General features: G+C 40.4%; 1 protein-coding gene across 1 annotated transcript in view; it reads right to left on the bottom strand.

Moving 5' to 3' along the window:
• LOC136885334 (GRIP and coiled-coil domain-containing protein 2) overlaps nucleotides 1-26,193 on the bottom strand; it is a 105,041-nt gene continuing 78,848 nt past the window's right edge. The window contains exons 17-22 of the mRNA XM_068230286.1: nucleotides 20,816-21,013; nucleotides 17,618-17,717; nucleotides 13,912-14,141; nucleotides 11,450-11,558; nucleotides 4,215-4,325; nucleotides 1-418 (exon numbers count right to left, since the gene is read on the bottom strand). Coding sequence (XP_068086387.1) covers nucleotides 4,258-4,325; nucleotides 11,450-11,558; nucleotides 13,912-14,141; nucleotides 17,618-17,717; nucleotides 20,816-21,013 — 705 coding nt within the window. The 3' untranslated portion in view covers nucleotides 1-418; nucleotides 4,215-4,257. The remainder of the gene's footprint in view (nucleotides 419-4,214; nucleotides 4,326-11,449; nucleotides 11,559-13,911; nucleotides 14,142-17,617; nucleotides 17,718-20,815; nucleotides 21,014-26,193) is intronic.

The following is a 26,193-nucleotide window of genomic DNA, read 5'->3' as shown; positions in this document are numbered from 1 at the left end:
TTGCTATTTAGAATCATTTTGTATATTTCAGTCTGTCAGTCAGTCACGCTTCATGTCGGTGACCAGATGACATGATAGAAGTACAAACCAGAGATCAGTGTAGATTAAATAATTCGCTGTCTGTTCTAATTTGTTTTGAACATGCATATAAACACACAATGTCACTTTCAACCGATTTAACAGATTTTTATACGAATTTGGCTTAAGAATCCTTTTCCTGCATCATGAGGCAGTCCTCAGTAAGCAATAAATAAAGGATCAGGAAAAAAAAAGTTTCACAATACTCCTTGTTAAGTACACACAGTTCCTTGCAGTTGCGATCTTCACAGCAGAGCTAGGAGACGGTGATAAGAGGCGTCTTTCCCTCTGTTGGCCCAACAGTACTTTCTTGTGACAGGAAAATGTGAAACATCACACTCTGGAAAAGAAATAATAAGGATGTTATTGGTTTTATATCCCACTAACTATCTTTACAGTTCTTGGAGATGCCGAGGCTTCAGAATTTTGTCCTGCGGGAGTTCTTTTTACGTGGCACACCTCTTTTTCTGGCACAAGAATACCTTCAAATTCCCCCCAGATTGAACTGGGATCAAATCCCTCAACTGAACACCGAGAGCCAGCACTTTACCATCAAAGCTAATTGGCCCGGCACAACATTATCTTCATATATGGCCACAGCTACCAAGTGCAAACATTTTAATATGAATCAATTTGGTTGCCTCAGCTTCAATTTCAACATTCTGCTTTTGCTCTATCAGATGACAAAGAATCCGAACCTCTGTTGGGTCGAGTTCTAATTAATTTTGTCAGGGGAAGCAGCGAATGTGCTACCACATTACAACATATTAGAATCATTCCATATTGACGGTTTTCACTTTACAAAGGAAATATTTAATGTATCCTCCTATTCAATACATAACGTGGGGGTTAAAGTTATTTACATAATTGTGCTAAAAACATAATGAAGGAACAAATTAAAAACGGAAGAGACATGACGGAAATAAAAAATAATACAATATACAACATTTCCATCATTAGATGAGACAAATTCAGTGAAAAAAGTTATTATACATAATTGAATCTAAAAAGTGTGTTAAGCCTAAGAAGAAAAGAAATGAAAACAAATGATACAGACAGAAACGAACAATAAGTGCTTACAATGAGGTTGTGGACCTCTTCGTCTAAACATTTTGCAGTTCGATACAATTTTTAAAAATAGGACGAAATCACTGTGTTGAAAACTCAGAACTGATAGTCTGTCTTTGTAGACTCACCATCACCACGAATGGCTAGGAGGGGAGCGAAAAAGCTTGCCAATCCAAATTTGAGAGGAGACAACATGCCAGGTGACAACGTGATGGAAAAATGCAGATGAATTTCAAATTTTAGAATAACAGCATTCTCAATTTCTTCTCAATTTAGCGGTCCTGTTCTTGATGATTGTTTCCAATGTACGTAAATTAAGCCTACTGTACTTACATATGGTGGTTTGCAGGACATTCAGTCATGGAGAAGAAGAAAGCTAGATAGTTTACAGCTGAAGACAAATTCGTTGAAAATTCAAAACTCGAAACTAATAAGGCAAAGAATATTCAGACTACCTAACTTAAAGGTCGCGCTACCCCTGCTACTATTACGACTCGGCAATATTATCCCGACCCTTTGTAATATTGTATTACTGTAACTCCTAACACTAGTGCATTTTTAGTGTTTTAAGCCGCAACGCGGTTGATCCGATTATGGTAAATCGAGAGCTAAGTGTAGTACAGAGTAAGGTAGGGGGGTAATGGGACTTTTGGAACACCTGTAGATATTGTTCAACATTGAGAGCCGAATGAACATTCGTTCTTGCCCTTCAAAAATTGGTTTACCACTGCCGAGTTTGAAGCCAACAGGAGTTCCCTTTCATTCTCCAATTCCATGAATGAAAAAACAAACATGCAGCACTTATTATTTGAAGTTGCTTTTAATAAGAACAGAGAACAACATGCAGTGTAATACAAATTAATGAAAATACTTTTCCTCCTGAGAGAAGACAATCTGGGTATTACAAGTAACTAAATTAATTTTTCAGGTTCCGTATTGACTACAGGTTGGTCAGAAACAACGTGAACCGGGTATATGAGCGTTAGAGCCTTGGTCATACTGATAGGTAATTTGAAAAAATTACGTTGATATCTCGTGCTGCTGAAGTTAGATAATCATATCACTTCGCAGGTGAATTCAAATGGGCTTTACGAGGCAGTGTTGCTAAATCTGCACGTGGCTTACGACCGGCTTGAGAGCGCCTATAAAAGAAATAAATTTCTCCAGGGGAGGGACTTGAACAAGGACCTCCCGTCTGATTGGCTAATTTCAGAAGCTGATAAAATGACAACAGCGTGAGATATCGACATAATTTTTTTTCAAATAACTCATTAACATGGCCAACACTCTAATGCTCATATACTTGGTTCACGCTGTTTCCAAGCACCCTGTATAAAGTTCAAGAGAGAGATCTGTGTGTCCACCTATGCAATACTTATATAATTTTAAAATCTCTTTGGGTAATAATAATATCTCCCGGATGCAAGCTCACAGCTGCGCTTCCCTAACCACACGGCCAACTCGTCCAGTAGTAATGGAGTTCTGAGATATCGATATATATCTTACATAATACATGATGATGATGATGCTTGCTGTTTAGAGGGGCCTAACATCTAGGTCATCGGCCCCTATGGTACGAAATGAGACGAAATGGGATTACAATTTAAAAGTACAAAATCCATCCACTGACCCGAATTCAAAACGTGATGATGAGGAATGAAATGATGAATATGAATTTAAAACAAGCAGTGGATAAAATGCGCAATGCCTCACATTCCCAGAAAAAAATATTACTGACCAAGGGATTGCTTCCAAAGCCCAATCCTGAATCGATGATGCTTGTCTGAATGGGTCAATATCTATGTCAACGATCCCGCATAATGGCACTTATCGGTAGTAAAGGAGAACCATGATATTTCTCAAGCCGCGGTACTAATCAAAGGTAGCGTAAACTCACGGTGTTCCAAACATTAAGGTACTACTCACAAGTATTGTACTTCGTATAGGCAACGCAGACCTATGGTGTTTCTCACACAATGGCGCCATTCATAGCCAACACAAACCGATGAGGTTCCTCACCTAGGTGTACTAATCACGGACGCCGGCATTCCCGTGGTGTTCCTCACATAGTGGGTACTAATCACTGGCAACGCAGATCCACGGTGTCGCTCATATAGTGGTACAACTCATACACAACGCCCAGACCCGTGGTGTTGCTCACATAGGTACGACTCACAGATACTGGAAACCCACACTGAACCCCGCTCGAGTGCTACGAATCACAAAACTATTCAGTACCTAACAGAGTGGTACTACTCGCAAGTAAAAGCGACCCATGGTGTTCCGCGCGTGATGGTACTAATCAAAAGTGGTTTCATAGTTCTAATACAATCAGCCCTTGGTCGCCCCTTTTAGTTGACTCTCACGACAGGCAGGGGATACCGTGGGTGTATTATTCGTCTGCCTCCCCCACCCACAGGGGATGTGTGTTTGGTCCGCGAGAGGTATTTTATTTCCCTCAAGTCCGCCGGCAAGCCGGTTAGGACCCCCCTATCTGTCACCTGGGACACGCCACGTGGGAGCATCACCTCTCCCCCTGCTACGCAGGTCTTACATAATACAAAGGCATGTGATTGATGAGGAACAAGACAATGTAAGATGAAATGGCATATGGCTTTTTTTTAGTGCCGGGAGTGTCTGAGGACAAGTTCGGCTCGCCAGATGCAGGTCTTTTGATTTGACGCCCATAGGCGACCTGCGCGTTGTAATGAGGATGAAATGATGATGAAGACGACACATACACCCAGCCCCCGTGCCAGTGAAATTAACCAATTATGGTTAAAATTCCCGACCCTGCCGGGAATCGAACCCGGGAACCCTGTGACCAAAGGCCACCACGCTAACCATTTAGGCATGAAGCCGGACAATGTAAGATGGCAGTTTGTGAAGAATGTGGAGATCGTTCTTGTGCATTTTTAGTTTTCATGTTTATCGTTTTCCCCCATTTTTCCTATACTAACCTGTCATTGTGACTATCATATCATGTGTTCCTTTATAAATATTTTTCTATAGAAATATCACTGCAAAGAATGTCCTTAAAAATATACATTGGATACGTTTCCTCTTACCTTTGGTTTCAACCCATGAAAGACAAAGGTAAATGTAGATTGTTCAAGCATTGCTGGGCCATATATGGAGGTAACTGCCCCATCCTCGCCCGCCTCCCTGGTCCACTCCACCTGAAACACACAAACAGTCTCGTGCATTACCTGCCATATCTTCTCAGAATTCTTTTCTATAGTCAATAATCAAATGAAGTCAGGTCTTAACACTGAAGCCACAACACAGGGCATGAGCGCATAAAAAAACAATCCCTCCAGTAACGTAATACCATCATCGTATCCCCACCACTACCATTATCTTCTTTCTTCCTCTCCCATATTTTACTACAGTAGACTCCCTCTAGTTCGGCTTAGGTTAGTTCGACCGCCGGAAAGTCCGGCCGGCACCTGTCCTTGAATGAAGAGGGGAAAATGAGTCACGCTGAGGAAGTGCAGGTTTACAATCGGCAGTGACTTACATCGAGCAGCAGACAAAAGCAACAGCAGTTGATGTAATGTTTATAAAGAAGGGACATGATTTTGCTTCTAAAAAAGCACTTGACACAAAAAAAACAACAAAAAGAGATAACCGATTTCTTTTAAGTTTTTAATTCTGCAGAGTTTATGACACAGTACTACACTGTAATGGGAGTTCCTTTTGTTTACGACAGTCTGTGAAGTGCATACAAAGTGTTAGTGTACCTTTACAAATTAAATTCTGAGTTCCTGTAATATGTTTTTCTGCAATTAATTTTCCACCACGAGTGTTCATCTCTCATCGGGAGTGAAACTTCAATGGTGTATGGAGACATCATGAAGACAACATCAACTCATTTCAGGTGAGTACATTTGGTAAAGACACATTAATGCTACTTGCCTTATAATTGGTTCTTTATTTATATATTGTATTTCACTTAAGCTAAATACTGTCGGTTAGTCCAGCCTAGGGTCCCGTCCCGAGGTCGCCAAACTAGAGGGAGTCTGCTGTATGTTGTTTTTTTCTAATGGCAAAATTTTGGATTCATTCTACTAATCTCCTGTAACACTATTCAAATATTTAGGCGAGTTAATAAAAAAAAAAATTTAAATGAAAACCTTCAATTCAGATAAAGGCAAACAAGTTATCTAAGGCACAAAAATTAACTTTGAAAAAAAAAAGTGTATCCATTAATGCAAAAATCAAACGTTACAATACAGTCATAAAGCCAGAAACATTCTTCCATCTAAACGAACAATCCAAAACTGACAGATTACAGAAGATCGAAAGACGAATTGGAAGAACTTTAAAAGCTATCAAAAAGATGGGCAACGGCGAATAATACCTAACAATGTTGCACATCAGAAATTATATTCCATTACTGATACCATGTGCAAGAAAAGACTAGGGTACATTGGCCACATCCTGAGAATACCAGATTTGAGACTTCTGAAACAGCTAGTGCAGTACAATCTTGCTTCAAAAGAATACTACAACTGGATGCAGATGGATAAAAGAAATCAGGGAAGATTTGGAAGAAATTGGCCTTACACCGGATGACACTATGGATAAGAAAAAAGTAAACAGAACACTTAAAAATATGACTTTCCACCTTACACTCACAAAGAAAATCCCAACTAGAATTTTCTCTACACAAGAAAGGGGAAGAATATCAACACGTACGAAGAAGTACTGGGAGGTGTGGTCTAATTTTGGGGCACATCAGGAGATGAGCTTTGTCTATTGCAGAATTCTGCTGTTTGCATACTGTGAAGGAACTGCTTCAATATTAAATATTTTGATGCAATGAAGATATTGTGACCATGAAGGCCGAGGTGTGTGGGGCTGGTGTAAGACTACGATGCTGGCGCAGCAGTGACAATATCCACAGGGTCAGCAGCGAGCAAAACAAAACCGCAGGTGAAATGTTAAGTTGTAACCTGTACGTTTTCCAGTCTCTCACAACTAATGCGAGAAATGTTCTCTTATTTAGGTATTCCTTTAGAATTTATTTACCTTGCAATCATTTTAACATACCAGATAACTTAATAATAATAATGTTGTTTGTTTTACGTCCCACTAACTACTTTTTAAGGTCTTCGGAGACGCCGAGGTGCCGGAATTTAGTCCCGCAGGAGTTCTTTTACGTGCCAGTAAATCTACCGACACGGGGCTGTCGTATTCGAGCACCTTCAAATACCACCAGACTGAGCCAGGATCGAATCTGCCAAGTTGGGGTTAGAAGGCCAGCGCCTTAACCGTCTGAGCCACTCAGCCCGGCACCAGATAACTTAAAAGTTAACTAATTCGGAAAGCAAATGGCTTTCACTTCAATATAATTGTTAAGGATCATGGTAAGGAAGCTTCCTAACACTGAAGAATGCACCGAGAAATATCCAGAAATGGATATTACGAGAATCTTCCGCAGATCTATGTAAAAAGCGCAGCTGCAGGAACACAGAGCGAGTCTTGAATGAGCCAGTCGCGAGTGACCAAAGTAATTATGAGACCGTCACAAATCCATGAGGAGTGAGTCTGTCAGACAGCTACGCTGATGTTCAGTGAGGCTTGCTAGTTGTGAACAGTTCTGGAATGACACTACACTGTGAGAAGCTGCATGGAGAACAGGAGTTCAAAACAACGGTAAACAGTGTGTTCAACCACAATCATAAGTAAAAACTCTGTTGAGTGGAAAACTCAAATGGAAAAGAACATGTAAAGAACTGTAAATAGTGGATAAATAAATTTAGTAGAAGGTAATAGAGAGGGAAGAGGGAATATTGAAGTACATGGAAGACCATTAGCAGTTGTGAAAAGCTTCAAATATTTGGGGAGTAGACTTGCAGAAGATGAGAAAATAAATGAAGAAATTAAAAAGAGAATCCAACAAGCCAATGGGTTTTACCAATGTGTGAGAGGTATAATATGGAACCAGGATGCCCCAGAGAAATGCAAGAAAATTCTGTACTCAATGTATTGCACACCAATTTTTACATATTCGGCAGACACATGGACAACAAAATGTGATGAAATCAAATCCAAACAGCCGAGATTAAATTCCTTAGAGGAATAATTGGGAAGATACAAAGGGATTAGGTCAGAAATGCAGAAATCGGAGAGAGAATTGAATTCCGTAAACTGCAAGACGAACTCTAATGGGAGCTGATGAGAATGGAAGAGGATAGAGTTCCAAAGTGAATATTTACAGAGAAAATAATAGGAAGAAGAGAACGGGGAAAGCTCAGAAAGAGGTGGACGGATACGGGTGAAGGAGAGTATAGAGAAGAGAGGAGTAAAAGTAGAAGAAATATTGGAGGAAGGAAGGGAGTGGAGGAGAGAGAGAAAACAGTAGGGTCCTTGATTCACAACCCAACCCAGAAGACTGGAAACGGGAAATGAAGAAGTAGTAAAACATGCTACCTCTCGGTGTAGTCATTTTAGATTTAATGATACTGTTAACTTGTCATGATATAATAGCGGAATCATTCCGTACAGTTGGCAGTGTAACTCAAACAGGTACAGTAAAACCTCGTTAATTCGAAGTCGCTGGGACTCAAAAATCGGACTTCGAATTACGTGATTTCGAATTAACCGCCAATTCGCAATTCAGAAGTACCAACCCTTGCCGCGTTACGAAATATTCTAAGGCCCGTTACTGCATGCAGTTAACCTTTATTCACAGTTTATACCTTTCAAATGCCATGAAAAAAGAAATATTTCCAAAATTTATCCAAAAATGTGCATTTACAGTATTCAAATAATGCACTTACATATCTCACTGGCAAATATAACCTCACACAATGAAAGAAAGAAAAAAAAAGCACGATTCAAAGACGAGGAGAAATCTATGCTGGCTCCCATGTGCAAGTGCTTTATTCATTGGAGTACTATACTGTATGCATTTTAGATGCCTTGTATTTACACAGAAAGTACCCGATGCCCTTAAAATCAAACTTTCCTATGACTCTATCCTTGTACGATTTCCCGCCATGGCACTTCTCTTGTACTTCAGAAATGTAAACACTTGCCGCGTCACAAAGTGTTCTAAGACCCATTAATACATGCCATCACCTCGATTCACAGTTTAAACCTTTCCAATGCCATGGAAAAACTATTTCCGAAATGTATCCAACAAGGTGCATTTACAATGTTCAAATAATGCACTTGGATAAATCACTGACGATCATAACCTTACGCAACGAAAGAAAAAAAAATCACACAATTCAAAGACGAGGATAAATTATGCTGGTTCCCCTGTGCAAATGCATTATTTTTTGGATATCTGTACTGTTTGCATTTTTAGATGCTTTGTACTGGGATGGAAAGTGCCCGACGCCCTTTAAACATTGTAGCTTATCGAACTTTTCTATGACGAGGAGATAAAGTTTTTCGCTTCCATGTGCATTGCAATTGCAACGCACTACTATGACCCCCATCCCCGACCCTTGTACCATTCCCCGGCTGGCACTTTCTCCGTTAAAACCATAAGACCGTTTGGGCTCGCATTAAAATAAAGAAATGTAGTTTCATCGGCAATGACGGTATTGTTCGGTGCCTACGAATTTATTATATTTGTCACGTTTTTTTCGTCAACTGTCGGCATCGCCAGTGTTCGCAGATTCTGTTTTCCCGCACACTGCCTGTTGCGTGATATTACGCCGTTCCTTAAAAGGTTGAATACCACAGAATTCCGATTTCATTCAACTTGGCAATCATGAAGCACCCTGTAGACCCACCGAAGTGAGTAAGTGCGGAAAGCTACCCCTCCACGTTCCGGAACACGCGTTCTATTATGACGCGGATAAATTTCGAGTTGAAATTACTCTGTAACATACTATTGTTTTAAAATGTAAAGGCAGTTTCGAATTAAAAGTCTGAATTTCGGTAATGGGGCCGACAATGTACTTCGAATTACGAATTATCCGTATTTCGAATTAAACAATTTAAATAACATGCAAAACTGTATCTCATGTTTCCGGGAACGAGAGCTTCTTCGAATTACGTGGGATTTTGAATTAACCGATTTTGAATTATCGAGGTTCTACTGTAACTAGAACAGCCATACAAGGAAGAACTATGGTTGTCTCACGAGAAGTCACATGGACTTATTTTCTTAATGATTAGGTGGTCAAAAAAACTTTAACAAAATAGGTCATATCCATCGATATAGGCCTAACGGTGAAATTAACTGCTTACAAGTCGCATAGATGCGAGGTAAGTGGTACATGGCTAATGCGCATGTGCCAATCTCAAGTCTCAAGGCCCAACAATATACATCTGTTTCGTCCGCGTGGATTCTTGCGAACTGAGCTACTGTCATGAAGTTTCAAAGTTGTAGTACAATTGTGCTTTTTACACATTTACAGTAAGTGCTGCATAATGAACAGTTAGAAGGTTGTGTTGAACAAAAAAAAAAGTGTGAAAAAACACTCAGTCCATATACCAATAATACTGTCACTTTTTTGTCATAATAAGGATGAGAGCATCACGCACTGCCCTTCGATGCATCCATACTCATGTTTTTTTAATTTCCCATCGTGTTCTCCATTTTAATGAAGAAATCAGACTTACATGTTCCTCAGAACACACGTTCCTAGGCATGAAAACTCTTCTGTCTACTGTTTTCAATAATACTGATTCGCTGGAGATTGTTTCTGCCCAAGATTATTCAGCCCTTCGTTGTTCCCGAATTCACACACAAGTTCTTGTTACTTTAGTTTATGTTGTTCTTAACTTTACCAAAATAAATACCTGTACAACACGACATAAAAGCATGCAACATAAGTAATAATCAGCGTAGGTATTTTATTACTAAATCACAGATAGAAGGAAAGAAACAGAGTACATATGCTGCGAATTTACATTCATCAAAGACATTACATCAGCTGTTAAAAGGTGCAAATGTCGCTATTTTGTCAGTTTTTCATAAACTGATTTCTAACACCGAGTCTCCAACATATGAAACTTTTTCTTTTAAATTTGCAGGAGAAAAGGAGAATTTATGAAGAGCATTCTGATTTTGTGAAACATGTAATAATCGGTACCGCTTCCGTATTGCTGTAGTATGTACATGTGAAGAAAAAAGTAGAAACTACGGAAAATCCGTAGTAGCTGTTAACTCTGCAAAAGTGCGATCGAAATCGTTTTTAACCAGCCATACAATTGATGATGATGATGACGACGACGACGTCACCCATTCAGTCAAATCTGACCATCGGCTCTCCATGTTGTCCTGTTCCACACTGTCTCCTTTAGTTGTCCCTGGGTGAGGGTGGTGTCTGTTTTAATGATGTCCAACCAACAAGCCCTCTGGCAACCTGGTCTTCTTGTACCACTGATCATTCCTAGCATGATTGCTTTTTCCAATGCATTTGATTGCATAACGTGACCAAAGTATGCTAGTCTCAACTTCATAATCATATCCAACCAATGACATATGGGGTTTGATGCGCTCTACTTAAAAACTTGACAAATAATTTTAACACATACATATATACATCAAATGAAAAAATCTCACTAATACTTAACATTATGAGCATTTCCGAAATACAGTAAATATATCTTGGACATATTATAGGTACTAAATTTTTAACAATAAAATTAATTCTGAATAATGTCAGATTTGAGCACTGCAATTCACTCAGGAAGCCTGACACTTTACATTATTCGCATGTCAGTTTCATTAACCTCGTCCCTCCCCTACTGCCAGATACACTCGAGTAGCTGTGATTGCAGGAGGATAGTCGTCACCTCAAACATAAATGAAATCACATTCGACAGTAATGTTACTATCGCTACCTAAAGCATCTAAATATTCAAATATTTCACAATCATTCAACCTTAAACCTGACCCAGCCATGGAGAAAAATACAGACACAAGCACAAATAAGAAAAACATGATAAATAAAATTATAGTTGGAGGCGGAGGGAAACACAGTGAACACACGAAATATCCATGTTACAAAATATACTCGAACTAAACTTAACAACACCAAACTGACATATTCATAAACCAAGAAAAAACAAATTCATGCAATGACAAATTTGAACAGTCACATAAACATTCACGGTCAAAAGATTTTATTTTGACTCTTGAAATACCAGTGTTTTGAGCATTTTCACTATAATTTCATGTACCAAAAATTGGTGTGCCAAGTGCTCAGGGGTTAATACACCAAAGCATGGCTGTACAGATAACATGCGCATGAAAACACAATCATAGTGAGTTTACATTCTCCCATGCCCTTCAGTAAAGGACGAGTAAATAAAGTTTATATGTTCATACCTTTTGCCACAAGGTTGAGCTGCTGTGTCTCTTCTGGACTCAGTTTCAAAATCGTATTCAAAACAGGAACTAGCCTAGATCGCTCATCACCACCTTGGAGGGTTACAAACTAGAGCATACAAAAAGACAATGAGTGGATTAAAAAGACCTTAAGTCATATACATACAATAAAAACATCACTCAACAAACCATAATGCTATTGTGCTTTACGTCGCACCGACACAGAGAGGTCTTATGGCGACGATGGGATAGGAAAGGCCTAGGAGTGAGAAGAAAGCTGCCGTGGCCTTAATAAAGGTACAGCATTTGCCTGGTGTGAAAATGGGAAACTACGGAAAACTATCTTCAGGGCTGCCGACAGTGATCATTTTCATAATATTTCATTAGTTTCTTTATTCATTGAAATGGTGAATTAGGACACAATACTTCTTTAAATTGTAAGAAAAAACAAAAGAAAGTGTTGTCTTGTTTTATTCCCTGAACTGACATCACTGATTAAGGGAATGGATGATTTTCCCGAACCATGTATGGTAAAATAAATAGTTTTCTATCATTATAAGGTGTATTAACAAGGCGGCCTCAAGTAAAAACTATTTCAAATAGGTCTTTAATAGAATTACCGCTTAGTATGATCACATTTTTCCTAGCTCTGATACTGTTATTTGCCATCCTTGTGAAACAAAAATGATTTTCAACTCAGGTAAGATCCGTAGCCACAGTTGCGTGATTACGGAAAAAGGCCTTAAATTCCTGAACTTCACAGGATAAGCTGCACGTTCGAGGAGCAAGCTGTTAGCCTCAGGAACGTTCAATTTTGCTTGCCGGTTAGCAGCAAGAGTGCTGAGTAACATAGTGAGTCTATTTGTGCTTGTATTTCGCATTCCATTCAGAAGTTAGAAATTGATTTTGTATTGAGTGGTACAGTGAAGTTTTTCTGTACGTGCTACAGTATGGTAGCCTATATCTGGATTAGCTGCTAGGTCGCTTTAAACAACAATCATCATCATCATCAGGAACATAATCGTGTGAAACTGACTAGCATGGTGCATATTTGTCTTGTGATAGCCTAGGTATGGATACGGAAAAAGTGAAATTTCTTTCTAATGAAGAAAACAATGAAATCTTTCAGAAAGTGGACTAGCATCCGCATCTTCAAGTGCGCAGAGGTCGCAAATGTTGAACTCGCACCTTTGAGTTTTAACTTGATTGATTTGACTTGGTCAAAGCTTTTCAAAATGGCAGCCAAAGTCATTCTGTTGCAGTTGCACATAGCCGGGTATAACTTCGAATTCATTGTCCTAGAATGTGACCAGAAAATAAGGTTTTATAACACATTACTCCAAAATAAAAGGCTTCTACTAACATTTGTTTTAGAAAGAGTGTGATCTGCAATAATACTAGGATATTTTTAGTGGCCCCCATGCGTATGTTTTCATATTTGTTGTTTTGTGAAAACTTGTTATTTTATAAGCCCCGCAGAAAAGGTTTTCATATTTGTTCTCTCATGTTTTCCACGCCTTTTAATACTTTCCTCTCATCTTGAGAAATGGTAGATATAGCTTCCACTGTACCCGCAGATACACAACATAAAATGCCTTCATGTCGGAAAAAATCGTATCTAGTGTTTCCATAACCCTGTCGGATAGTTTTTATTGGTATATTCAGTAGTACGTTTTCTTGTTTAACACGTTCATTTTAGTTGTCCCCTGCAGAAACGTCTTAACGAGGTTTTACTGTATTGCATTCAGCATCGAGGCCCATTTCCATTTGAATTGACTCTGAATAGACAACACTGTATGTTGGAAAGTTTTTTTTTTTTGTTTTTTTTGTTTGTTTTTTTTAACATCTAGCCACAAATGCACATTCTCATCCATACTTGTAGTGTCAATCAATACTATTACGTGTCATCCTTTCCTTTTTCTGCGATGGATGTCAGTGACTGGGGCATACAAAGAGTTTAATTTGAACGTGTTTTAGACACATTAGACTAGAATTTTTTTTTTTTTAATTTGCTTTACGACACACCGACACAGCCCTTATGGCGACGATGGGACAGGACGTGGCCTTAATTAAGGTACAGCCCAGCATTTGCCTGGTGTAAAAATGGGAAACCATGGAAAACCATCTTCAGGGCTGCCGACAGTGGGGTTCGAACCTACTATCTCCCGAATCTTGGATACTGGCCGCACTTAAGCGACTGCAGCTATCAAGCTCGGTGGACTAGAATTTTAAAACCTGACTTTTCTCAACAACCATCCCCTCTTTCCATTTTTCTGAATGTGCACTAATAGCAGAATTGTCCTATGGTGTCAGTCTTTTGTATCATCCTGTATTATAACTAACCCAGTTAAGTGAGAACAGCAATGGAACTGTAAAGAGTAAAAAATTTCTACTTGGCCATCCCTTGGAGAATGAAAACAGAAGCAAACAAATCTTAGGAAGAAACAAAAGCGTCATACTACCTTAAGCACCACGTTCTTGAGATACTCAGCGTTGTCTGCATGTTGCTGTCTTTCCAGACTTCGCTGGTGTCTTCGCACCTCCTCCTTGAGCACCTGATTCAGCTGTGACAGTTTGGCCAAGTCCTGCTCAGCATCGCTCAGCAGAGCTGTGAGATGGCGGATACGACACTCTGCTGCAGCAAGCTGCTTCTTATCGTCGACCACAGGTGATGAATTGGTCATTACTGCCACTGAAAAGGAGAAGTCATTAAGTGAAGAAATATTTAGCAATAGTATGCAGTCAGCCTGACAAGGTAGGTGTAGAGTCATGTGTTTAAGACTTCAAACCTCCTCAGAGCTACTAATCTTTGGAACTGAGACTCAATAATCCAGGTAATCACAGAATAAAGGGAAATAACAATTGTGCCTCGAATTTTCAATTTTAAAATATACCTAGCCTAAAAGAAATATGCCGGGCCCGTGGTGTAGGGGTAGAGTACCAGCCTCTCGCCCGGAGGCCCCGGGTTCGTTTCCCGGCTAGATCAGGGATTTTTCTCTCGACCTGAGGGCTGGTTCGAGGTCCACTCAGCCTACGTGATTAGAATTGAGGAGCTATCTGACGGTGAGATGGCGACCCCGGTCTTGAAAGCCCAGAATAACGGCCAAGAGGATGCTTCGTGCTGACCACACGGCCCCTCGTAATCTGCAGGCCTTCGGGCTGAGCAGCGGTCGCTGGGCAGGGCAGAGCCCTTTCAAGGGCGTTAAGTGCTGTGGGGGGCGGGGGGGGGGGGGGGGGGGGGGGGGGGGAGGGGAGAAATATACATGTTTAAATACCTGTGAAGTTATTCTGGTGTACATACTGTGTTGCAGCATTCTTCGCCACTTGTAACTATTTCTCAGAGAATCCTTTCTTGAAATATACAACTGTCTGATACCATCTTTAGTTTCTCAATGAGGAGCAATGACAAGATATTTTTACTTAGCAAGGACCCATCCCTGAATGAAAAAGTGACAAGGGCCCCTTTGAAATGGTTTGGCCATGTCAAACGAATGGACGATGGAAGGACAGCAAAACAATGGCTACACACAGTCGTGGCCGGAAAACGACCGGCAGGAAGACCTAGGAAGAGGTGGCTGGACCAAGTGAAAGAGGACATAGGAACAAGAGGAATCAGCTGGGATGTCGTCTTGAGAGAAGAGTGGTACATGGACAGACAGAAGTGGAGGGTGCTCGTAAACCACACCCGGGCAACTGGAGTGGAAAACTGATGATGATGATGATGATGATGATGGACATAAATTTAGTTTGATTTTTTTCCTTACAATGCTAAAGATTCCTGCTGTTTGTGCATTACTGTGTGGCATTAATTGCATACCTTACTGAGAGTGTTATACTTCATTTGTCCACATTCATTTTTTAAATTTGCAACTTTACCCCAAGCAACATCAATCCTACTACAATTTAATATGTCATCAGATATAATGTCACAATGGTAAGATGCAAATTCTGATTCAAGTTCATCATTTTCTGAATCTGTTGATCAAATATTCTACAGTTGAAAATGAAAAACATTTTCTCAGATTTAAATTGGTAACCCCTGCAAGCTTCAAAAATTCATCACCAAGAGGAGATTTTGTCACAATGTAATCGCAAGCTGCACTTAATCCTCCTCCTTTCAACTAAGTCCTACACGTAGCACCAACTACCAAATCTTTGTCTCATTTTGAGCAGTTAAATGGATTTGAAGTTATGAATATCACTGTACTAAAACAGAAGACTAACAAGCGAGTTGGCTGTGCAGTTAGGGTTGCGTAGTTGTGAGCGTCCAGGAGATGGTGGATTCGAATCCCACCAATGGCAGCTCTAAAGATTGAATTCTGTGGTTTCCTGTTTTCACCACAGTCAAATGCTGGGGCTATATTAAGACCATGGCTGCTACCTTCCCAATTCTAGCCCTTTCCCATTTCTGCATTGCCGAAAATGTTTGATGCATTCGTGCGTCATTAAACCATTAGGGAAAAAAAAAAAAAAAAAAGGGTCTTCTAATAGGTGGTGTAAGATCTAGTAGCGGTCATTCCTTAATGTATGGCAGAAGTATTTGCATTTGACTCGTCATGAGTTCTCTGTTAGCATTTGCCCTGTTCAGCATTCCCTCAATTGTCAGCCAACCAACCCATGAAATCTTTGGCATTCTTTGATGGGTCTACCTTTCAAAGGCTTCTCAACACTTAACTGAGGTGTTCGTCGGGGTCCACGTTGCTGCACCATATAACAGTACAGACCAAGCATAAACTCTGAACATCCTCTGCCTTACTTCTTTTACAAAAAATACAATTTGCTTTATGTTGCACCAATAGAGAGATGTTATCACGACGATGGGACAGGAAAGGGTGCCAGGGAAGCGAGTGTGGCCTTATTTAAGGTACAGCCCAAGCCTTTGCCTGGTATGAAAACAGAAAACCACGGAAAACCATCTTTAGGACAGCCGACAGTGGGATTCAAACTCACTATCTCCCGAATGTAAGCCGACAGCTGCATGACCCAAACCGTTCAGCTACTCAGTCTGTGCCTTCGTTTCAGATTTATGTTGTCATGTCTGCCTCCATGGCTAAATGGTTAGCGTGCTGGCCTTTGGTCACAAGGATCCCAGGTTTGATTCCTGGCAGGGTCGGGAATTTTAAACATAAGTGGTTAATTCTGCTGGCACGGGGGCTGGGTGTACGTGCCTTCATCATCATTTCATCCTCATCATGATATGTAGGTCGCCTATAAGTGTCAAATCAAAAAGACCTGCATCTGATAATAATTCTAATGTTGTTGTTCTTACGTTCCACTAACTACGTTTTCGGTTTTTGGAGTAGCCGAGGTGCTGGAAGTTTGTCCCACAGGAGTTCCTTTATGTGCCAGTAAATCTACAGACACAAGGGTGACCTATTTGAGGACCTTCAAGTACCACCGGACTGAGCCAGGATCGAACCTGCCAAGTTGGAGCAAGAATGCTTTTAGTGCCAGGAGAATCCGAGTACGTGTCTGAATCAATCAGCCTGGCACCTGCACCTGGTGAGCCGAACTTGTCCTCAGACACTCCCAGCACTAAAAGACAAACGCCATTTCATTTATTTTTATGCTGTTATTACAAAAGAAAAACTTCAATTTCGTGAAGGCGTTCCTTATCTCTACTATTCTCTGTCCGATTTTCTTCGCAGGATTGATCTGCTCCATTATCGTAGCCCCCAGGTATTTGAAGTTCTTCAATCTCTTGATCTGTCAATGAAAATCCACAGCTTGTTTCCAGTCATCTGACCGGGTCAGGAATAGAATGAATGAAGCACCCATCTAGCGGTGAGGATAGGAATTGTGCCGGCTGTCCAAATCTAGGGCAATGATTAATGAATGACAGATGAAATGAAATGATATTGGAGAGTGTAGCTGGAATGAAATATGACAGGGAAAACTGGAGTACACAGAGGAAAACCTGTCCCGCCTTCGCTTTGTCCTGCACAAACCTTGCATGGAGTGACTGGGATTTGAACCACGGAACCCAGCGGTGAGAGGCCGGCGCACTACCGCCTGAGCCATAGAGGCTTCTACTTAATATGTCAATAATAATAATAATAATAATAATAATAATAATAATAATAATAATAATAATAATAATAATAATAATAATAATAAATCACCTACTCTCTCTCTTTCTTTTTTGATAGTTATAACCTCTGAACTTACAGTTTTCATCATCTGGTGAAGATGCCAGTAGTTGATCTAAGGGAACCAACTCTCTGGTGGTTGTTATATGAGGTGATGTTGAAGCCACACTTTCTGAACCCTGAAATAAAATACAGAAAATATTAACAAACTGAGAAATATTTTTCCAAAAAAAAAAAAAAAAAAAAAAAAAAAAAAAAAAATTACAATTTATCATGGAATATAAGGGGAAAACAAAAAAAAAAAAGGATGAACAATGAAAAAATAGCCGAAAATATTACATTTTCCCATATTTTGCAATTTGCTTTTCATCGCACCGATACAGATAGGTCTTATGGCAACCATAGGATAGGAAACGGCTAAGAGTGGGAAGGAAGTGGCCGTGGCCTTAATTAAGGTACAGTCCCAGCATTTGCCTGTTGTGAAAATGGGAAACCATGGAAAACCATCTTCACAGCTGCCGACAGTTGGGTTTGAACCCACTATCTCCCGGATGCAAGCTCACAGCTGTGCACCCCTAACCGTACAGCCAACTCACTGGGTATTTGATGATGTTTGCTGTTGAAAGGGGCCTAACAGCTAGGTCATCAGCCTTGCCTGATATTTATTTATCATATGGCTTTTAGTGTCAGGAGAATCCAAGTATATGTTCAGCCTGTCCTGTGCAGGTCTTTTAATTTGATGTCCAAGGGCAACCTGCACATCTGGATGTAGGATGATGATGATGATAATAATGAAAGTATGAAATCCGGTGTCTGCACATAAGCCTTTCCTGGAAAATAACACCAAGGGGTCTGCACAAGGCTTAAAGTCCCCATCCAACAGAAGAATCACCATCAACAGCGCTATATGCCCTGCAGAAAGCTTTGCTACTGAATGCTGACTATTGGTATGCAATCTAGTGATCAGAATTTGTATACCATCACCTCTTCTACCTCACCAGCCATCATTTTGATGGTGAACATTTTTTTCCACCAATGGGATTTGAACCACTGTGTCAGACCACAAAGACTTGATGCTAGAACTATCATGGTCCCCAGGTGGACTTACTTTTTCCACAATAAACTTGTATCCGAATCCTACTGGGACACATCTTGTTATCCGCACTTATTATGGGAACCATTCTTGAGAAATCTTCAATCTCAGCAGGTGTCTACAAGATCCCGTGCAGTTGCGGTCAGGTGTACATATGCACCACAAAACGCAGCATTGCCATACGAATGAAGGAACACAACACACATAGCTGGCTGGGACAAGCAGATAGATCATCAGTCGCTGAACACTCGCTGCTCACAGGCCACGACATACAGTACATTACAGCGACATCAAAGTACTATCAGCTGTTGTGTCTTATCACACCCAGCTACAAAGGGAAGCCATTGAAATCCTGAAGCACACCAACAGCTTCAACCGTAAGGAGGAATCTGAACGAGTAAATAAAGCCTGGTTTCCAGTCCTGCTGAAAGCCTTTTAATTCTGAAGGACACACTGGCTGAGGCAGAATAGAAAAGCAACGGATGATCAGTTGCCTGTCTCCGCCAAGGCAGGTCGATGCACATCGGGGTCCTTAATGCTTCAACCATTGGCCGAAGAACAGCCAATGAGCATTCCCCCCAGCATGGCGGACCAATAGGCGAGCAGCGTACCGTAGCCTGCACTATATAAGGAGGTGGAATTACAACACCACTTCATTCCAATGAGAGCTTCACTGCTATCGAAGTCAGTGGGAACCCTAGACAATGCTGAGCGCAGTCTTCGGTGAAATGTCAGAACCATCACATGCTTCTGGAGCACGGCCTACAATCCTGGGAAACACTGATATGATTTATAGCGCCGGCCATGAAAGCCTCAATTGCTATATTCAATCTTTGCGAGAATTGTATTTACCTAATATTTAAAAAGCCATTGAATTTACTCAGAAACCAGATTTAATTTTATGACCCATGAGTTTAAAGCTATGCCCTGCACTACAGTGCATATTTTTAAAAACTCATCACGCAGTAGGAATATTTTCACGCTCTCTTCTTAATTCAGAGGATTTATACCCCCTAGTAATGATCCCTCAGAATGAGGATTCAGGGTGATAAACTTCTAAACATTGGCGAGGCTCTTATCTTTGCTCTAGAATAGTTAATTTTTTTACAATTCATTTTATGTATGTTAAACTGACTCGAATAGCAAAGAACGCAACCGTGGCCTTAATTTAAGGTGCCAGTGCAGCATTTGAAAATGGGAAATCATGGAAAACTACCTTCAGGGGTGGGGACTTTCAAGCCTGAGACACTAGAAGCAGAGAGTAAAACATTTATCCCATCCTCATTAGTGTCAAACGAACTATGATTAACTAACAGGTTCTTTTTTCCTACCAGGGTCGGACAACTGTTTCCTAAAGTTATTATTTGTTTTGCACCAATAACGGAAAAGAGGTCTGTATAATCTGAAAATACAGATAAGCACTGAGGAAAGATGAGCTTGATATTTATTCTGCAGTATTTCAGACACTTCACAGTGAATGAATGAATGATTCTACTGTTTTCCTCCGCCACTCATAAAGAGCCACCTTCTTGCAAGTTTTCGTTCTGGCCATGCTAAGTCAACCATAATTTCACTATCACTTTTGGACAATAAGCCTCACTTAAATTATTATTACTGTATGCACTTTCTTCATTATGACATTCACGTACTTCTCATCTACTATCTAAAAACTTTCTGCAGTCTGAATGCGGTCATATTCACTGCCCCATGTCATAGTGAAATGAAAGGTATCCAACATGAGGGAATAATTATTAACTATTTAAAGCAAACAAAAGTTAGCAAACATAAAGGAAGGACGATTTCATTCCTTCGCTATACCCAGAACCTTAAAATTCACTGGTATTTGCAGGCATAGCCAAATTACAAGCAGAAATGTAACAGCCAGTGCACAGGGAGGGAAGATTTGTCATCCAAGAAGACCATTAAAAATGTGGTGAACCTGCCTCATCATCCGAGGCAAATGGGTAAAAGAGAATGCCAGATAAAACCAAGAAAAAGAAAAATAGTTAGTTACAAAGGTGATTACAAAAATGAAGGTCAAGGAGCAAACACAGGAAGAGGAAAGGAACTGAATGGACTGTAGTCTTGGTGGGTCAAGCGAGAGAGATGGCGGGTGGAGCAAGAAAGTTTGCAGCGAAAAAAATGTGATCCAGTTGATCAACAAAATAACGTAACAATACGTACTTCTCCCTCCTCCCTCTCCTCAAGCAGAGCTATTTCCACACGGTTCTCTGACTCCATCTTCACCGGAGTGAACATCCTTGCTGCCGTCCTCTCTTCTACTGCCTGCTTCTGCCTCAGTTTCTCCTCAGAAGCCTCCAGTTGCTGTTTCAACAGGGATACTTCAGTCTTGAGCCGCTGCTCTAACTCCTCCATTTGTTGCTGCAATTGTAACATTAAATTTAAGAATCGATATACATCAGTTACTACTACTATTATTATTATTATTATTATTATTATTCCTCTTAGTGCCATGCTCTTATGCTGAGAATGTGCCAAAAATCCAGGCTGATTAGTAGCATTTTGCAAGTCTCTATTTAAAATGGCACATAATTTACAATTTTGAATATTTTTACTTTAGGCTTGCAGGAAATGTTGAGGATGGTATGTACTTACTACCAACAATGATTATAATACCATTAAGTTTCAATTTCTTTTTAATATTTCCTGAACACTTTGAAAACAAACACACCCAAAAAAAATCAATTTTCAAAAACAGCAATAAAAATAATTCAGAATTACAGAGAAAATGTGGTAATCCCTTTGCAAAGCAGCCAGCTAAGTGAATAAACACAGAAAATTTGAAAAGTATCTGTTGGTGGCTCAGTAGGAAATTACTGTTGCATTAACTGTCAATTGTCACACGAGCAGAGAAACACCTAAAATTCAGAAATCCAATGGGTGTAAATAAATGAGCCACACAGTGCTAAAATTAGAAACTACGATCTTTACTCTATGGAAACAAAATGCGAGATATTGCCATCTGCCATACATAATCATGCTAAATGCAGATAGTAATGCTCACTGTTCAAACGACGATTTACAACGTGCGTTCCATAAGTAATGCGACCAATTTTTTTCTGACGCAACTGTACACCGCAGCGTGTTCTAACCTGCTGGGCTAGGTGGAGGGGGGGGTGTTAGCTTCAAACGCCATTTGTCTCATTCGGCAGGGAGCTGTCGGAGAGTCAGGATGTGCGTTTCCGTCAAGCCCGTTTTGAGTTCACGTAACACGGCACAATGGATCGTTCTGTAGAGCAACGGCAAGCTATCAAATTTTGCGTTAAACTTGGGAAGTCCGCCACCGAAACGTTTCCATTACTTCAGCAGGCGTTTGGGACTGATTGCTTGTCCAAATCACAAGTTTTCCAATGGCACAAGTCGTTCATGGAGGGCCGAGAGGAGATCACCGACGAATCTCGCAGTGGATGGCCATCAACCTCACGAGTTGACGAAAATGTGATGCGTGTGCGCGATTGTTTGAACTCTGACAGACGGCTGAGCCTTCAATTGATAGCACAAACTCTAAACGTGGCAAAAACAACCGTTTTCCGCATTGTGACCGAAGATTTGAACATGAGAAAGGTGTGTGCCAAACTGGTCCCAAAAGTGTTGACCGACGAACAAAAGGACATGCGAGTGCTTCGGTGCTGAGAAATGTTGGAAATGTGTGAAAATGATCCTAATTTTTTTAACTCAGTTATCACTGGTGATGAGTCATGGATTTTTGAGTACGACCCTGAGACAAAAAGGCAGAGTTCAGAGTGGCACACCCCATCGTCGCAGCATCCCAAGAAGGCACGCATGAGCAAGTCCAGGATTAAAACCATGCTCATTGTCTTCTTTGACGTCAGAGGCATTGTCCACCACGAATTCGTACCTACCGCGACTACAGTGAACTCAGCTTTCTACTTGGAAGTGCTCAAAAGACTGAAAAGGAGGGTCTCGCGCTGCCGAAGCGACATCAAGGACACGTGGAAAGTTCATCACAACAACGCGCCGAGTCCCAGCGCCTTCATTGTCAACGACTTCCTAGCCAGGACCATCACCCCATTGGTTCCCCAGCCTCCCTACAGTCCTGACCTGGCTCCCGCTGACTTTTTTTTTTGTTTCTTCGGTTAAAAGGAGTCATGAAAGGAAAACATTGGGACACGATTGAAAGAATCCAGGTGCATGTTACATCGGCTCTAAAGGACATTCCGGAAAAGGCCTTCCAGACATGGAAACACCGCCTCCAGAAGTGTATCGACGCAAGAGGGTGCTATTTTGAAGATTTTTGATTATTTGTACGAATATATTCAATAAATGATTTTTTATGAATTTGGTCGCATTATTTATGGAACGCATCTTGTATGTATGTCTGCCATTCTAAATAATTTTTTTTCCCTTCTCTCTCTTTCGCTTCGGCCATCTATGGACCAATCTTTATTTAGAGCCTCCGTGGCTCAGGCGGCCTCTCACCGCTGGGTTCTGTGGTTCAAATTCCAGTCACTCCATGAGAGATTTGTGCTGGACAAAACGGAGGTGGGAAAGGTTTTTCTCCGGGTACTCTGGTTTTCCCTGTCATCTTTCATTCCAGCAACACTCTCCACTATCATTTTATTTTATCTGTCAGACATTAATCATTGCCCCAGAGGAGTGCGACAGGCCTCGGCAGCCGGCAGAATTCCCATCCTCGCCGCAAGATAGGGGCTTCGTTCATTCCATCTCTGACGTGGTCACTGACTGGAAAACAGGTTTTAGGTTTTCATTTTCCTCTGTATTCACACCCAACATAATCACACTACTTACTGACACAGAAAAACACAATGCTAAATACATCCCTCCATAGAGTTAGTGTTAGAAAAGGTATCCAGCCATAAAACTAGGCTTTATCCACATTAGTGTCTACCCTAGATAACTGGAGAAAAGGCCAGGAAAGAATAAGAATTCTTATATTAATGCTAAAAGCAGGAGGAACACCTCTGGAGAAAACTCGTCTAGTATGCCTGAACAAGCATTTTGAGGAAGAATTCCCAACTTATGGCAAAACGCAGAGGATATCCTACTTTTCCAGAAAGATGACTACAAATGTCAAGATATATAGGACCATCAGTTTACTGTATGTATGTTTAGCCCTCAGCCCGAAGGCTGCTTGGATCCTCAATAACTCCATTAGCTGTCATAGATAACCTGGGCATCACTGAAGAGGCGTTCTAGGAAAATGAGGAATGATGTAGTTTCCCCTTGCTTTCCTCATGGAGCCAGAAGTTGCTATTAAATATGAGTCTGCCAAGCCCACTGAAATGCATGCACTAACCAACCCTATGAGCAACATTTTCACACCATTCATAGCAGGGACTGGCTGCATAAGGAATGGCATTACTAGCATCGCTCATAACCTCAGTCACTCTCATATTGTCAAAGCCAAGAATAAGACTGAGACAGATCAATGAGAGTAACAAAATTGCTCCAGGCCAAACCAGAAGACATAGTGCACTGTAAACACTAGGTCACACCATTCAACAAGCTGGGTACAGAAAAGGGTTCAGCACAATTTGCCATTTTAGCCCCCCAGCGCCGACCTCTATATGTTGTATAGACCCATACATGGATTCGCATTTACGGCTATAGCGCGAAGAATTTTGGAGTTATGGATTAGCAAATTGTTTTGTTTCCAAGAAGAAATATTGGGGCTTATCAGTGTTGTAAAATAAGAATGAAGATCGTTAAAATGTAGTTATTTTGCAGGAGTAAATATTTGTCAAGTAAGTCTGAGCACCAGTAATCTCTGCCTGTTTACTTCATTCCCACGTAATAAAATAAAGAAATGATGATCTGAGAAGTTTGTCTTTTTGCATGATGTTCTTTGCTCTATTTGTACATTGAGAGTGCAAAATATTTATCATATAGTCTTTATTTCTCAGCCTGTAATATTTTCGTAACTCTCTACGGGCGCTCTGTGTAGGCATCAGTTGGTGCTGCTTTCTGTCATACGATACGAGAACCAGTTGTTCATGGTATATATCTCGCTTGAAAGACGATGACTCGACCTTTTATCTGAAATATGTATCGAGTTGGTTTGTTTCGTCATGAATGTTATTCCCCTCATTCAGTTTCGTCCTGCTGCAGCTTCATCAGTCTTTGTGACACACCGTGCTCAGCCGTGGTTTGACTGACAGTAATGTGCTTGAAATATTGTATAATTCAAATGAAAGTTTAGTCGGAAGTAGCAGTGACAGTATTACCAGCAATGATAATGAAATAGATGATGTGGCTGTAGCAGATGCAGTGGTAAAAGATGAGTGTGAAGATGAGGAGGAACCAGTACTTGGAAATTTCATGTAGGAGACTATTGATAATTATACAGGTCAAAGGGAAGTTTCAACAGTGAATTCAGATTCCTAAATTCTCTAATAATATCCAGACAAATCACAGGGACAAACACTGAGCAGTTAGGCCCATCTTATCGGGTTCAGCTGGAGGAAGGTTTGTTTACAGAATAAGGTCGCTCGGCCGGGGAACTAAATATTCAAGGCCGGCGCGCATCAGATAATACAGTTCCAAGGTTGCAGGAAAGACATTTTATCATGAAATTATCATCCAAGGGTGAGAAATACAAACCTCAGAGACATTGTATCATGTGTTCAAAAAACGGCAAAGAGACGTCAGTGTACTGCTGCCAGGAGTGTGACGTGGGTCTCTGTCTCGAAGAGTGCTTCGAACTCTATCACATGAAACTAAATTACTAAGGTAATGTGAAATAATTGTGTCATTATCTGCACGTACAAAGTTCTATCATAAGGAATTCAAAATTTTGTGAATATTGGGCTACTCTTATACTTGTAGTAACGCTTTAAGTGAATCGATGTATTTCAGTCGCGCGTAGTTGAAATCTCATCCGGCCACGCGGTAGGAAGCTCCTAAAATGGCTGCGACGCTAAGGGGTTAGACAGCGCACTCTCTCGTCGAAAAATGTAATGAACTTAACATACCCCTCCGCACGGCACTCATGGACTATACTTGTAGGATGCTAATTTATTTATTATTTAACCACCTATTCAATACATTAACATTTTTATACAATCAGGAATTGATCATTGTTACCTTAAGAATGTGAGACATGTTTCACCTTTCATGATCAATTCCTAATTGTATAAAAATTTTAATGTATTGAATAGGTGGTTAAATAATAAATTAATCAGCATCCTACAAGTATAGTATCTTCAATACGGAACCATAATTATATTTATCACTTGCAACTCGTGAACTATGGAAAAGCCGATTCTTTTGAAACCTGGGTAGTACTTGAAGCAATGAATAAAGCCAACATTGACTCCAGATGTATGAAATTGATCAAATACATCTATGACATGCAACAATGAACATCAAAATTGAAGATGACTGGGAAAATTATGATTGGAAAATCAAGAGAGGTATTAGACCAGGCAAGAACATCTCCCCAAACTTTTCACACTGTGCTAGAAGATGGGCTCAGGAGTCTATATTGATACAAAGAAACATAACAAAAATAAAGATGGAAAATATCTGAACCACTTTTGCTTTGCTGATGGTAAGCTTGA

Source organism: Anabrus simplex, chromosome 14, assembly GCF_040414725.1.
Source record: "Anabrus simplex isolate iqAnaSimp1 chromosome 14, ASM4041472v1, whole genome shotgun sequence".
Taxonomy (NCBI): domain Eukaryota; kingdom Metazoa; phylum Arthropoda; class Insecta; order Orthoptera; family Tettigoniidae; genus Anabrus; species Anabrus simplex.
The sequence above is the reverse complement of the archived record's forward strand: the minus strand, read 5'-3'. Positions and strand labels throughout refer to the sequence as shown.